The sequence below is a fragment of the Rhipicephalus microplus genome, chromosome 5 (genome assembly GCF_043290135.1).
Source record: "Rhipicephalus microplus isolate Deutch F79 chromosome 5, USDA_Rmic, whole genome shotgun sequence".
In the NCBI taxonomy this organism is placed as follows: domain Eukaryota; kingdom Metazoa; phylum Arthropoda; class Arachnida; order Ixodida; family Ixodidae; genus Rhipicephalus; species Rhipicephalus microplus.
This window is the reverse complement of record NC_134704.1, coordinates 12,349,741-12,365,351: the sequence shown is the minus strand read 5'-3', so window position 1 is coordinate 12,365,351 and position 15,611 is coordinate 12,349,741. Positions and strand designations below refer to the sequence as shown.

General features: G+C 46.6%; 2 protein-coding genes across 3 annotated transcripts in view; one reads left to right on the top strand and one right to left on the bottom strand.

Moving 5' to 3' along the window:
- Positions 1–15,611, bottom strand: part of LOC142817663 (uncharacterized) — a 327,371-nt gene that overhangs the window by 306,015 nt on the left and 5,745 nt on the right. The window lies entirely within an intron of this gene.
- LOC119175011 (uncharacterized) lies at positions 5,673–13,878 on the top strand. Its single transcript, XM_037426173.2, has 3 exons — positions 5,673–5,884; positions 11,365–11,844; positions 11,999–13,878. The coding sequence occupies exons 1-3, from the start codon at positions 5,870–5,872 to the stop codon at positions 12,656–12,658; spliced, it is 1,155 nt and encodes a 384-aa protein (XP_037282070.2). The 5' UTR covers positions 5,673–5,869; the 3' UTR covers positions 12,659–13,878.

The window sequence follows — 15,611 nt, the reverse complement described above, 5'->3', positions numbered from 1 at the left end:
ATAACAACGAAGTCGTGAGGAACGGTGCGTCGCCCCCCTTCGGGCATTTCAGCGATCGGGCGATGAATCATGTAATCTTCGTCAAGCATGACGCGTGCATGCTTCCTTGCGAGTAGCCAAGCTTTCTGCCGCGATCTTCGTGGTGGGTTTCCGCGATATTACTTCGTTTAAAGCATAAATATTTAACTTTTTTCTTGAATGTTGAAGTGGCATCGTGCGTTATACCTTCGACTACTGTATACATGATAAGAATGTGATAAAGAGAGAAAGTTGTTAGATGAATTGTAGAAGCCGGTTATAGCTAGACTGGACCACGTTTCATCACAGAACCAGAGGGAAAAAAAAGGAATGAAAGAGGCTGATGTAGCGAGAGAAAGAGAAATCAAGGAAGATAAAGAAATAAAAAAAGTCAATTAGAGGAGCATCAGTTATGGTAATCTTCAGTGAGGTGTGAACCGGGAAGTAAACATAGATTATAAGCATTTCACGTGCTAAGCAAGCCCCAATTTGACCAGCAGTTCAAACTCCACACATATATTGATGGCTCGGTAAAAACTGTGGAGCTCACAAGGACTCAATACAGATTTTGTCGTTAGGGCTCAATCGAAGCGTGACTCACCAAAATTTTTTGGCTCTCGATCTCAAAGTCACCAAAAAATTACTCACTCCTATTAACTTAGGCCACAAACTACTAGCTATCACTTTTTGTAATCTAGTCAGGATAGTATTAGTGAAAGAGATCACCCACATGAGATGTTTTGATCAAGAATTTCTCGCGGAAGATCTTAGGAGAGAGGGGAGGGAGGTGTACCTCAAGGCATATTTCCCCCTAAACCTCTGTAGAATATAATATTGAGCTGACATATGAATGCTAGTGCGTTGAAGTATATGTGACAGGACGTGAGTATAAACGGCAGCCAAGAAATGGCGGATCATGAAGGGCAAAAGTTTTCCCATAAACCAGCAAAGAAATGCGCTACTCACTCGTATTCACCCGTGAAATGGTGTTTGCGGTAAGTGCTCACAGAGACTTACTGAAATAATACTCACAAAAATAATACACTCCCAAAAATAACACTTCACCGAAGTCACGCACTCATGGCTTGATCTAAGTGAGCCGAATCATGGGTGTTTGCCGATTTGCGCAATACGGCTCTTGGTAACTGCGGTGCATAGTGATGCAGGCTTACAAGCAAACACTGTAATCACATGAAGCCAACCGTTAATGTGACCAAGCAAATGAAAGTATGGAAGAACTTGCTTGATTTTCGCATTTGGAACTGTGAAATAAAATAAACTAGTAAAAAAAAGGTGCCGTATGTGGGACGCGAGCCAAAGTATTGACATTATTTATGTCAGCTTTCTTGAAGCCAATTTTTTGTACTGTTTGTCGGGTAATTATTCCATCTAACTGTGCAGGAACTGTTGGTACATGTCATCGCTACCATAAATGGAGATAGATGTGAGGCATCACACCTAGCTCAGGCGTCAAGCTGTACTTGAACGTACAGGCTACTGGCTCTACTATCTAAACTTTCTGGTTATATACCTCGGATTTGTTTCTGAACAGTGAGCAGGCATTCCTTCATATACACACGCAGACACACACACACACACACACACACACACACACACACACACACACACACACACACACACACACACACACATACATACATACATACATACACATATATATATATATATATATATATATATATATATATATGTATATATATATATATATATATACACCTACAAACTATCTGTCAGCTTTGAGAATTCTAAAAGTGCTTGTTCCTGCAGCCCATAAGGAAAGATGGTGCAAGGTCGTAGGCTAGGAAGTGATGCAGCAAGGGAATATAGGAGAGGCAACCTTCCGAAAACACTTCTTATAGACAACTAATGAAACCGGCGGACAATTAGGCAGATCATTATTTGTGCTTTTCCAACTGCGGTGCTATGATTGTGACCTAAACTGAAAGGCATTAAGGTGAACGACAAAATCCTCCCATCTCCACCAAAGAAATGATGATGGAGAAACTTGGTCGAACTGGTTGGGAGAAACCGTGAATCATCCGTACAAGTTCATCATATAAAGACATGACCCGTTGTTATAGGGGCAATATTATGTACAATTATATATACACAAGATGTAATCGTTTACATATCGAAGGAATCATACACAAGTATTACATTACTGATTACAAAACTGTGGGACTCGTTCTCCTTTGCAGATTACACTTTTGTGGACGGTGAAGTATGTGGCGAGGGGATCTTAAATTAGAGGTCGCACTTGAAAGTCGGCGAAGTCAATGTCGATACAGGTCCCCATTCGAGTTTCCATTGCCACCTCTGCTTCGCGGGCCTTCACTTCGGGTTCCGCCTGTCAACGAGCCTCCTTCGCACATAATGCCTTACAGATGTGTAGCGGGTATCTTGCTCATCAGCAGAAGGACGGTTGCCATAGTGGCATAGTGGGTGCTTCCCCATTTCATGCAAGTTACGGTGGATGTGTAGTGGGTACATTGCAGAGCTGCGCATCTAGCGTATACGGCAAAGGGCATGCCACGAGCACAAAAATTTCGGCGAGTAAGCTTCGAAATCACCCTTTCCGGTGGGGTACGAACGCACAACCTTGGAATTGCGCGTCCGATGCTCTACCATTCGAGCTATGCCAGAGGGCATGCCCTAGTCCACTCTCTTGTAAGGAATTTATGCGTGTTTTGCTTAACACATGGAAGTTTTTGCCTGTGCGACTCGTAGCTCATAGTGGTGAAAGTGGAACATATGTTTTTTACCAGAGGGTGCCATTGGGCGCGGAATCTTCGAACGTACCCTATATGCTTTCCTCAGTTGGACTGCCTGTTGGTTTCGCTAGTTGTGTATGATACAGAAAACAAGTGCCACAAACTTATAGATGAAGCGCGCAAAGGTGAACGTAGAGCGGAAAGACAAATACCAATGAGTGATACATGATGTGTTGAAAACGTTTCAAGTGCGGAGAACTTCAGGAGGCTGGACGTTTGTATTCTTAGTATACTGTCGTCCCGTAGCGTAACGCTTCATCAGTAGCGCTTTGAGTGCCGGCCCACTCACGCCAAAGAGAAGTCTTCCTCCAGTTCTTCGAGCGCCTTGATTGATTGATTGATTTGTGGGGTTTAATGCCCCAAAACCACCATACGATTATGAGAGACGCCGTAGTGGAGGGCTACGGAAATTTTGACCACCTGGGGTTCTTTAACGTGCACCCAAATCTGAGCACACGGGCCTCGTCATTTCCGCCTCCATCGGAAATGCAGCCGCCGCAGCCGGGATTTGAACCCGCGACCTGCGGGTCAGCAGCCGAGTACCTTAGCCACTAGACCACCGCGGCGGGGCTCTTCGAGCGCCTTGAGGATGATCACTTATCATCATCAGATGATAAAAAACTAGTGCGCTTGACGTAATGCAGGCAAAACCATGTACAAAGATAGAAAAAACAGTTAAGCAAAAGTGAAATGGAGAGCGAGAAAAGAGAAAGGGAAGAAATGAAGATAATAGGAAGAGCAAGTATTAGATAAAGAACAAATCATAACAGATAAAAACAAAAATGAATAAAGAGAAAGGAAGACATAGACAGAAATAAAAAAAACAAGGAAGACAAAAAGAAAAAATTGCCCGCAGCTTCCCTCGGGGGAACACTGAGGAGGATGCGGAGCATATAATTGGTTAACGGGGTGTTAAAGTGCGGCTTACTTGGGTCGATGGCTAAATTGGTTAACGAAGTTGTGAAATGGGGTGTTAAATTGCGACTTACTTGGGTCGATGGCTAAATTGGTTAACGCGGTTGTAGGAGGGGGTGTTAAATGAGTGAACACGTACACACGTATGCGAAAGGGTGGCGCTGGTCGAAGGGACGTCGTTCATTGTGTTTGTGGATTCGTTGGAATTCATTTCACCGCGACCTTGGACGTCGACGCGCCGTACAAACCAACCGACGAGCGGCAACTGAGCGAGCGAGCGCCGACCTTGAGTATATATACAGCTCGACGGCGCATGCACTGTCAGCTGTTGAATGTTCTCGAAGCGCGACGCCACATGCGCGTCCACTGGAGAATCAGGAGAATTGTAGATGTCGAACGCGGTGTGTAGAGGAGGAAGGGTGCACAGATGGTGGAGGAGTGAAGCACAAGCGGTGTGTAGAGGAGGAAGGGATGCACAGATGGTGGAAGAGTGGGCGACGGCGCGACGGCGCATGCACGCGCGTCAGCTGTCGAATGTTCGAGAAGCGGTGCGGGCGGCGCGGACGGCGCACTACAAGGCGCGAGTATAAGATGCTTCCGCATCTAAAAGAAAAAGAAAAGGAAAAAAAGCAGTACGAATGAAAAAGAATACCGAAGATAAACAGAAACAGCCCGGCTCCGCATCGGCCCGTCTGTGCGAAGCTTTCCTAACTACTTCGCATATAGAATAGCTCTCGATTTACACTATATTATTTTACTTTGCATCTAAAATACTGTATTTACACCTTGTCGTTGTCGAATAAAGAGAGAAAGCGCACAAAATAAAGCACGTGCCAAGACACTGCAGGCGAGCGTGCATGCTGCATCACAGACCTAATGCAAGCTCAAACATAGCCAGAGGCCGAACAGTATGACCGGCGCCTTGCGTCAATCCCAGGAACAGTGCATACTGATCGTAAGCGAGGTCCTCAGAGGTCCTCAATGGAAAAGCCAGTAAGCCCCCCCCTCCCCCCCCACTTCTGTTTCACAACCCTTGCCCGTCCAGAGCCACGCCGACGACGGTGCAGTAGAAAAACAATCAACAGACGCAGACGGACAGCCACGTCTCCCAGGAGGGTTCCCCCGAGCTACTACGTCAGCTACTACATGCAAAAAATAAACTCTCTCACGCGCCGGCTTTATCATTACCCCCCCTCCTACTTTTTTGTTTGTTTTCGCAACAGACTTCGCTATGGCCCCCCGCATTATAGCGCTACCGCCAGCGTCACTTTCCTTCTCTGCGACGTCCTGTGGCGGCAGTGACGTCGGCTCCTGTTCCGAGAGCGAAAAGGACCTTCCGGAGAGGAAAGGGAGGCCCTCTGCCCAGAAGAGGCCGCGAGGAGGAGTACCGTTACATCCCGCTGTTCCCGCGGGCGAGGTTGACAGCGGGCGAGCGAGAAGAAGCGGCATCCATCGGCCACCACGGGGGCATCTCGGAGAAGAAGCTCGCGCCCTTTCCCGACAGCGCTTCCTCCTTCCTTCGGAAGGCCCGTCCACCTTCTCAGTCGTGGCCCATTATTTTCACTTTCGTCCAGGGCCTGTCCTGAATTTCGATATTATTCAGCCGCCGTGGCCGTTCTGCCTTCACTCGCTTCTTTGTGGTTTTGTACTTTCGTCTGTCTGTCTGCCTCCATTACCCTCCGTCTCTCCAACGTTTGTCCATCTTTGGCTCCCGCTTTCTCTTTTCATTACGCCAGCCGCCTCTTTGTTCTTTTCGCTTTTGAATCCTTCTCCCACGGGAGGCGAGCGTGAGGTCCTCACCTGCTCGTGGTCGACGAGCCGATGGACGCCGCCGCGGTGGTCGAGGGTGTGCTGAGATGAGGGAGAAAGTGTAACGGTCCACGTGCGAGGATTCACGAGGTCTGGGCCGAGCCTCTGCACGCAGGTATATAAGCGCTCGAGCTCCGGACAGTGAGCATCATTCCCATCGCAAGCGTCTTCCAATCTCCTGTCGCAAAACAAACCGTGTACTTGCCGAGTTGCCTTACGAAGACCACACCGGCGAAGTTGGCTTCGCTGCTTAGACGATCTTCCTCGTGACCCCACGTTCTCCCACACCCGCCGTGCTTGGAGTTTCCGCCCACTTGGGACTTGGACCGGCAGCCATGATGTTCTTTAAGGTGAGGAACTGAGTGAACCACGATCCCCTTGACACCGTCCCGCTGCGGACTCCCACCTTCGACCCTCGGGAACACTGCTCGCATCAGTGAACGTTACCACACATTCCCCCGCTGCTACACAGTGTTCGGTCCCCATGTTATGGCTCGAAGTTTTAACCATAGGCACCAGGCTTGAGTCTCTGTCACCAGTTGCTCGACCATTAACCACTAGGAAATGTCTTAGTCATCTTGACAGCGGGTTCTCTAATTCTTCAAATGCGTTGCTTTTAGTTTTGGTTACCCATAATTAAGTGGCCATAATTACAGTGCATACATAACAAAATCTAACTTAAAGAGAGTCAGATTTCAATTTCTTGCTTCTTATTTTTGCAATAGGTTACGAGGCAGTCCTCAGCCACAATATCTCATTGATGAGGCCTAACTTTTTTTTATTTTCTAATGATGTAACATCCGTAGCAGGAGTAGGGTGGGTTGCAGGTGTAGAACGCGGAAATGGTTAAGTTTAAGGTTTGATTTTAGATTGAGAAGGCTTGGGATTAATTGGACTTCCACTTTGAGTGAAGAACTTTTATGGCAGCACGTAAGGCAACGTAACGATATTGATATCTGCTATGTGTATTTATAATTTTTTGGTTAACAAAAATACCTAAGGTAGAAAATGAAGTCGTAGTGCTTCATATAATGTGTCATGATAGACTGCAACTGAAGATCAATCATGTGGCTATAGGGAACGAAGAGTTGAGAAGCGAGTGCAGAATATTCTGTGACTCAGTGTCCTGCATGCCTCGGATGAAGCTGGAAAACAAAATTGGGGTTTCTTGGAAGCCCTCAAGATAGACGAACGTTCATGGGAGGAGAAATTATTATCCACTCGACAGTACGACAAATAACAAGACAGCATCAGTGCAGTTTCTTTATATCAAGAAATATTCCCAGTTGAAAAATTCATTCTGGTCCGGAGATCAAACGTAAGACCAACGTTTCTCTACGTGATTCGTTCATGGTTTGATACTCGGATAAAAACGAACTCTTTCTTCAGCTGCGATGCTTTAGTTCTTTTATTTTACTAGAAACACTTGAATTTTTATTTCCACGCAGCCAAGTTGGATAACAATCTTCTGATCTGATAGAAGGTGATAAGATGGACCACTTTAGTGCGTGCGAAATAACGCGTTAATACTGCATATATGTATATCTATATAATCTGTATAGCGGGAGAGGCAAATAGATGGACAATGAATTTTTGTTTTAATTTTCACGTAGAATTTTTCTATGCTGAATGATTCAGCACATTCACGATTTTTCTCGAAGAAAAGTCGTATTTTTACTCTTCACGACACTTTCGGAATATTGTGTATATATAGCATACTGAATGAAAGCAGCGCAACGTTGCATGTGAATGGCATGCAGAATTTTCTACCTCGGAGTGTTCACTCTGTAAACATTGAAGTTTGCGTCTCTTTTTAGTTCGTTTTTTTTGCAAAAATATCTATTCAATACCATTTTTAAAGATATGCTTTCGGACAAAGCGCTTAGTTATTTGCGCAGTATTGGGGTGACCGATTGGCTCCAGGCAAGGAAACAAAAAAAAAACAGCATAAACCAAGAACGCAGGGAGATTGATCGGTGTTGCCGCGGGCAGTGCCCACGACCGTGGATAATTTTAGCTACGCATCTAGCTCCTTCACAGCGATTGTCAGCGCATTTTGACGACTATATATAGAAGAAGGTGATCGACAGCATACTCGGAGAAGAGGGGGTGGCGACCTTATTCTTCCTCTTATTTCTATGCTAACCTTGTGCGCATCTGAGAAAAGTCGCTGCAGATTAATTCGTCAATTATGTTTCTGCAAACTAAGTCTGCGCGATTCCTCCTTCCCTATTTCGGAAAGACTTTCATGGTATTTAAAAACAAAAATGTGGACTTGTACTTTAAGAAAAAAGTTACCGAGCAAGCAATTTATGTCTGTAAAATAATGGTAAAGAATTAGCAGGTACCTAATGCTAGTATGCCGCTTTAACGTGGAAGAACTGTGCACTTAAGCCGGGGTCTACTTAATGCGCTCTTCGTTTGCAAAGCAGTACGTATCTGTAGTAGTAAAATACTGCTAAGATGGTAAGCAGATATCATAACATAAATGAGGGGCAAGCAATCGAATATTGCAAACAGGGCTGTTCAGGTTCCTTCCGAGAAAAAGTTTCGGGTGTTATAATAAAGGGAGTAAGAAAGGCTAGAAAAAGAAAACTAGGAAGTTAACAAGCCCCTGCGTGTTTGGCTATGCTGCGATAGGGACTCTAAAAGAAATAATTATAGAGGAGAAAAGAAAACAACACCAGAAAGTGGAAGTCAGTGCGAACACATCCTCCAAGGAATGCTCGTTAATAGTCGCATAGTTTTCTTCTCGACCACGAAGAAGTTGTTGCAGAAAAATTTCTCGGCATAATACGTAACAAGCATTCTAATTCAGGTCTGTGTCTAATAAGAGCGAATGACACTTTTTCGTAAGTTTATCCGCCTGCGATAGTGAGCCTTGAAGAAAAACTTGTAATAATAATAATAACAGTAATAGTTGATAGGGTTTTTTCGTCCAATAAACTATGATATGATTACGAGGGACGCCGTAGGGGGGGGGGGGCTATATCTTGCTACACATGAACCTATATCTTGCTACACGGGCTTCTGATATTTTGCCTGCATACAAACGCAGCCGCCGGAGAAGGGATTCGATCCCGCGACCCGCGAGCCATTAGTCGAGCCCCATAACTACTAGACCACTGCGGCGCGTAAGGAAAGAACCATAGAAAGAGACCGTAAATACCGCGAACACTAGCTCTGAAAGAGCGAGCATAATCGGCTGCACCAACTGCTGACAGCAATAGCCAATCGTGGTTTCATTTCATCAGCGCACTTTCATCCCAGCTTGCTCGGCCCTATTTCCTGCCCTAGTCAAGAGAAACCAAAACAAAAAAAAACACAAACGAAGTAATGCCGAGAAAGCAGATCGGATGCGCGCATCTTTCCCGGATCACGAGTCGCGCGCGCTTTCGTGACCAGCGCTCGGTCGCGCAGGGAAGCCTCCTTGTCCGGTCCGGACGTTGCTATCGGAATGAGAGCGGCGCTGCCAGCTTTCTATTTATACGGCCTTCGTGGCGCCCTTTGCTCCTCGCCTCGGACGGTAAGGAGGAAAGTAATGAGAGTGGCAAGAACGACAAAGTGGAAACTGGGAGTTGCGGCGGGGGCCCAAATGAAGCCGCCTCATTTCGTCGCCGCTTCCATCTTTCCGTATGCTGAGCGAGAATGAGCCTTTACTCGGCCGACCTGAGCCCAACCTCCACCCGTTTTCGCCATAGTGGACGACATCCCTCCCCGAGAACGACGCGTAATGGCTCTCGTGCCAGTTTTGGGAACGTTACAGGATGAGTCCACTTGATGCACCTAAAAAGTGGCGCACGACAAATATCTGCAGGCCCTCTTTGGAGCGTTCTCCCTTGCCTCGCTCTTTGAACGAGCCTTCCTGGGTCGGAATGGGCTTCATTCAGTAATAGCGAGGTTGTACGAGGAAAAAAAAATGAAGGAATGCGAGGTGATGCGGCTAGGTCAAATATACATAGATGTCACTTTCACGGCTCAGAAACTAAGAATACCCGTGCTGCTGTGTGATTGTGGCGATTCGAGACTACGATCCTCCCCGTCGTCATTATCATTACGCGTGTTCACGCTCGGGAGGTTCCCTCCTCATTTTTATTTCCGAGCTTAATATTGTAAGTATCACCTGACAGCTTCTGTAAACAGTTTCCTCTGTAAACAGTTGACTATTTTCATATTTTTTTCATAATTTGTACTCATATTTTACACTTCGCATTCATTTTTTTCATTTTTCGTATTTTCTTCTCTCATAATTTCTAAACTTTTCTGCCCTTCACTTTATTTTTGTCTTCTCTTTTTATTTATCTTTCTTCCCCTTTCAAATAATCGAGCCAAATGACATGTAAATTTCAGTAATCAATGTCTAGTCGTTAGTAACAACAACGCTTTCTTTGAAGCCCTTAAAATTAGTAATTCACATTGAAAATAAGTATTTGCAAGATGGACTTGCTGAGGCAAACATTTGTTAACATGAAGTTTTCCAATTACCTGTATGTCAAAATGAAGGTAAACGTATTTAACTGCTGCTTGGAACCTTAATGTAACAATAGTCTGATAGAAAAACATGCATTATCACAGCTAATGTTGGGAAATAGAAAAAGCGTAAATCCGGACGACCATGTTTATTGCTATCTTCAAAATTGGTATGAAAAAGAACAGAATATTAAGTACATTATTAACACTTCTATTAAGAAACCATACTTCATAAAATGAATGTGCCATAAAGACCAGAAGTGAAAGGAGCATAGCTGCCTGTTTAATATTGTAAATAGTTTTACTACTGCTTCTGTTCTTCATGTTACTTGTCATTGCTGAATAGGCCTTTTTTCCACTCCAGCTTCTCTGGCTCTGCAACCTACGATGGTTGATAGTGCACTTTCCCACTGGTATTTTCTTCTTTATATAGCACTTTCGCAAATCGCGCTTCACCCTTCGATTTTTCCACATGACAAATAACATATTGGTTTTTCTTCGTTGAACATGAAAAGTAGGCTGTCGGTTGTACAGTGTTAGGGCACCTTGTAGTCAGTACGAGAGCTTGAATTCTAATCCTCGTATTATTAAGTCAGTGCCAAAACTTATGTGTTACATCTAGTTTTATTCTGTGGCTCTAAATAGCTCATGAAATGATTATAGCGGTCAGCAACTGTTTTGTTTTTACAGCACCCAATCGTAACTTTGGTTTAACAAAAGCGCCAAGAAGACGCGTCTGACGGTAAATGCGGCTAACCACGTGATTACACAAAAATGGGACGAGCACGCTGCAGGCGTTCTTCCACCATCTTCTTCGCCAGCAGACAAGTACTACGCCTCGGGTGAAGAGACTCGTATTCTAGAGGCGTAGGTTGTTTGTTTAAGGACAGTGTAAATCTAGATGTCGTGATAAGCTAAATATTGATTTTAATTGCGTAGCACATGTAACTTGAGTATGTTAAATTAAGGTTCAAGGCTACATTGCCGTTCATATTTTCTGGGTGATGCGAGCGTGTCCTACAAAACAGCTGAATGAGGCTATTTCGCCTCTAAATTTGTGTGTCAGGACTCCTTAAGAGGATGCTGGTATGCTTGACAGCTGCTTACAATTGTCCCTATCACCTCGCAGGTGTAAGGCAGAGCCTATAACGGTACCAAGTTAATCCGTAATTTTTAAAGGTAATAGTCATGCTAACAAACATAAAATCATGCAGGTTCTTCTTTTCCCTTTGTATTTTAAGCTTTGCTTTCCTCAGTCAAAAATACTTGAGCAATATTGCTCACTTTCTAAAGCCAGAAGCACTTGACCACTTGTGATGCTTGCCAAGCCGCCTAATACTTTTTTTTTCATCTTGCCCAGGGGCTGTGCCTAAGCCTCATGATCGCCACAGTCTTGGGCGCGGGCCGTGGAGGAGGAGCCTATGGTGGAGGAGCTGGTGGTCACCATGGAGGTGGTGGTGCTGGAGGATTTGGCGGTCACCACGGCGGGGCTGGTGGTGGTGGAGCCGGTGGATTTGGAGGCCACCATGGTGGTGGAACAGGTGGTGGAGCAGGAGGCTTTGGAGGCCACCACGGAGGAGGTGCTGGTGGTGGCGCGGGAGGTTTCGGAGGCCACCATGGTGGAGGCGCCGGAGGAGCGGGAGGAGGCCTCGGTGGAGGCCTCGGTGGTGGCCTAGGAGGTGGCCACCATGGTGGAGGAGGTGGTCTTGGTGGCGGTGGATATGGCGGCGCTGGTGGTGCAGGCGGCTACGGTGGTTCCCGTGGAGGGGCCGGTGGTTATGGTGGTGGAGCTGGCGGATATGGAGGAGGCGCTGGCGGCTATGGAGGAGGTGGTGACTATGTGAGTTCATTTTTATACTTGAAAATGAAGCAGGTCTACACACAACAGACACTAGTTGAAAACATTAACATGAACAAGTCAGAAGTGAGTCCTCACTCACGAATTGCAAACGTCCAAGAACAACTTGACAGTGCTGTCCCTGGTATGCATACAGGGCCAGCCCACCCCGTACAACTTCGGCTACGACGTGAAGGACGAGTACGGCAACAGCCAGAACCGCCAGGAGAGTGGAGATGGCAGCGGCACTGTCAAGGGCAGCTACGGCTACACCGACACCAATGGCATCTACCGCCAAGTCAGTTACGTTGCTGACCAGAATGGATTCCGTGCCGTCGTCAAGACCAACGAGCCGGGAGTGGGACCAGCCAGTCCCGCTGACGCCGAGTTTGTCGTCGAGCAACCACCCGCAGGCGTCGTCAGCCAGTACGCTGGAGCCCGCGGTGGAGGTGGATATGGCGGAGCAGGTGGATACGGTGGTGCGGGCGGAGCAGGTGGATACGGTGGTGCAGGCGGAGCAGGTGGATACGGCGGTGCGGGCGGAGCAGGTGGATATGGCGGAGGTCACCATGGCGGCACCGGAGGAGGGCACCACGGTGGTGCCGGCGGCGGCGCTGGAGGCCACCATGGCGGAGCCGGTGGTTATGGCGGAGGTGCGGGTGGATACGGAGCTGGTAAATTTGGCGGGGGTGCCGGAGGATACGGTAGTGGTGCTGGCGGATACGGAGGCTCTGCTGGGAAATACGGCGGAAGCTCTGGCGGATACAGCAGCGGAGCAGGTGGTGCCGGAGGCGGAAGTGGCCCCTGGAAGTACTAGTGCCCCTTAAGATATTATAACCGCGCCGCATAGGAAGCTTTTTAACAACCTAAAGGGTGCAGTTTGTGACACCCAACGGGAACTAAAACACCTCTTATGCTTATTATTGTGATGTTTCTAGCAAAAAGTGAGAGAAAAATACTCTGCTGCCGCGCCACTAACGAGCACACCTGTTGTTAAAGCTTGTCTCCTACAATCTGACGGAGCTTTTATTTACTAGACCTGTTTTGGCGAATATGGCATGATAGATGATTCGTAGATACGAGAACGGCCAACTTTTCTGAGCGCGCGGTGAGTTGTGGAACTAAAACCGTTGGGTGCTAACGCATACTTTTGGGAACAGAAAAAAAGTTGAGTGTGTTGGTGTACCGTAGATGGTGAGCTGTGGGGCTTCATGCTTTCACCGTTTCTCGAAGACTTTGCACTTGTAAATCTGTGTGTGTTGTGTGCCGTGTTTGGTGTGGAGGGGTGAGTTCTAGCTTTGTTGTACTGTGATTGCTAATAACAAACGGCAAGGCATGAGACGATGCTTTTTGCACGTCTAGGTCTTAACAGAAGCTTTTTTGCAAGCCTGCCTTTTGCTCGGTTGAGCTGGCTCCCGAGAAGAGAATAATGCTTTTCCATCGGGACAGTTCTGGGCGTGCTGTGGGCATGCGCTGCTGTTTTTGTTTCCTGGTAACAACAGCGAGGCATTACACTGCCTTCATCGTTGTTCGTTTGTGGGTTCGTCTTGGGCGATTTTATTCTAGCGTGTGTTTGGTACAGTTTTCGGGAAGCAAGCTCTCTGTCCTATTGACCCATCACCATGTTCATCGTGCATTAGTGTGGTGTGGCTAGTGGCTTTTAGTATGAGTGCACTTTCTTGCGTACAGCTTTTCTCGTTTACTTTAACATATGGGAAGTGTGCATCTGTGCTGTTTGTTGTTTTGATGTTATTACGTGTCGTTGTAGGCGCTTGCGCCAACGGGCAAGGGGGCGGCATCTGTTGTCAGTTCAATACTCGACGTTCTTACACTATACGGAATGGGCTGCTGTAGACAGGAGAACTGCCAAACTGTGTTCTGCGTCGGTGCGTTGTATTTTCACTTCTGTACATGAATGCGTGTTTTGTAAATGAGATTTGAGTCTGTCCCTCACTCGCTGTGTGGCTGGGTCATCTGTCTGAGTTCTTGAGTGTGCTTCTGGAACCTTGTGCAATAAATATTATTTAAGTTACTAAACTTCTGCGTCCCACTTTACTGCCTGGTCGGCTACCCTGCGCCAAGAGGGTCCTCGGATATTGATAATTAGAGGACTGTGTCACCACAGAGCACCTGTAGAAGGAACATTCGAATCACATATTTTTTAGACCTATTGAGAGAGAGTGATGAAAAACATTGCTCGGCTCAAAAGAGTGTAGGCCGGTGTACAATCACCTGTGCGCTAAACTGCAGGAAATGAAATATACATCAGGTGGTGTACGGAAGCACATGGAACATAATTTGATTTGATTGATATGAGGAGTTTAACGTCCCCAAACCACCATATGATTATGAGAGACGCCGTAGTGGAGGGCTCCGGAAATTTCCACCACCTGGTGTTCTTTAACGTGCACCCAAATCTGAGCACATGGGCCTACAACATTTCCGCCTCCATCGGAAATGCAGCCGCCGCAGCCGGGATTCAATCCCGCGACCTGCGGGTCAGCAGCCGAGTACCTTAGCCACTAGACCACCGCGGCGGGGCAAGCACATGGAACACTTTTATTTAGAAAATCTAATTGAAGTCTCAATTCGCACCTTCTTTTCAACATCATACAATTCGAAGCATACGTTAGCGGAAGAAGGTGCATGACCATGACCCTCCGTGGTCTTTAAAGGACTATGGGCTTGCGGTGCTTAGCACGAATTGCTGAAGTTTATTGCACCGCAAGAAGATATACATGCAAATATCTTCGGAAGTGGTTTTGTACGGAAAGCACAAGCATTGAATATTACCCGAAAGCGACCCCAGCGGTGAGAAAAAAGGAATAATGAAGTTTATCTGAGCATGCATAGTAATCGGTGGCACCGCTAGCTTATACAATACAGACTAGCCAGAATCGTAGGCCTGTGTACACACAAGATAAAAAAAAGTAAACGTTTGTTGTTACATGTCACTTCCGTCGAAACGCAATCGCCGTGGCCGGGAATAGAACCCCCGTTTTGCTTAGCAGTGCATGCACAATGCCACTATGACGGATTCGCCCTTAGTCCCGGTCATCAAATGTTCTATGAAAATACTTATTGCGCCTTTGGATGTCAACGCAAGGCTCTGACATCCTCTCATGGGACGGTTAAGCCCGGAAACCTGAACATGCTAGTTTCTGTGACGTTTATTCTCCTCCTCGGGGCCAGGGGTGTTGGGTTAATTGGTCCGAATTTGATGAAATGCGTTGACCACCTTGACTGTCTGTCGTCGCTTTGAGCCTGTAAGGATACATGATTCATTCCAGCTTCTCCAAAACTTTGCTCATGGAGGGATTAATTCCACAAAAACCAGCGGCATGTACAACACAGATAACGCTGAAACGACTTGGGCATGTCATGCGTGGGTCATCTTGCGTGAGCATGACGTGCAGATGCATCTGCGTCGTGTGATTTTCCGGCTTCGAGTTGCTCCGATACCGAAGAGTGCAGGGAACGAATTTGGCTTGTCAACTCTACACCGGGCGACTGGCAAATGTTTCAAGCTCAAACCCTGGCATCATACTTTGGCGGCTCGTTATGATCCGATTAGAAAATTCTTGTGGTACAAAGCTGCGCGTGCAACGACTCTCAGTGTAACAAAAATTTGTTATGTGACCTCGTGAAGCACCTTTGAAGAAGTAAATCATGAAAAAAAAAACAAAACACGTGGACATCTGTTTTAGGGGGCGAAGCTTTTTAAAGCGGCACCCGTTCGTCCCTCATCGTAGTGCGCAACCAGTCTTACG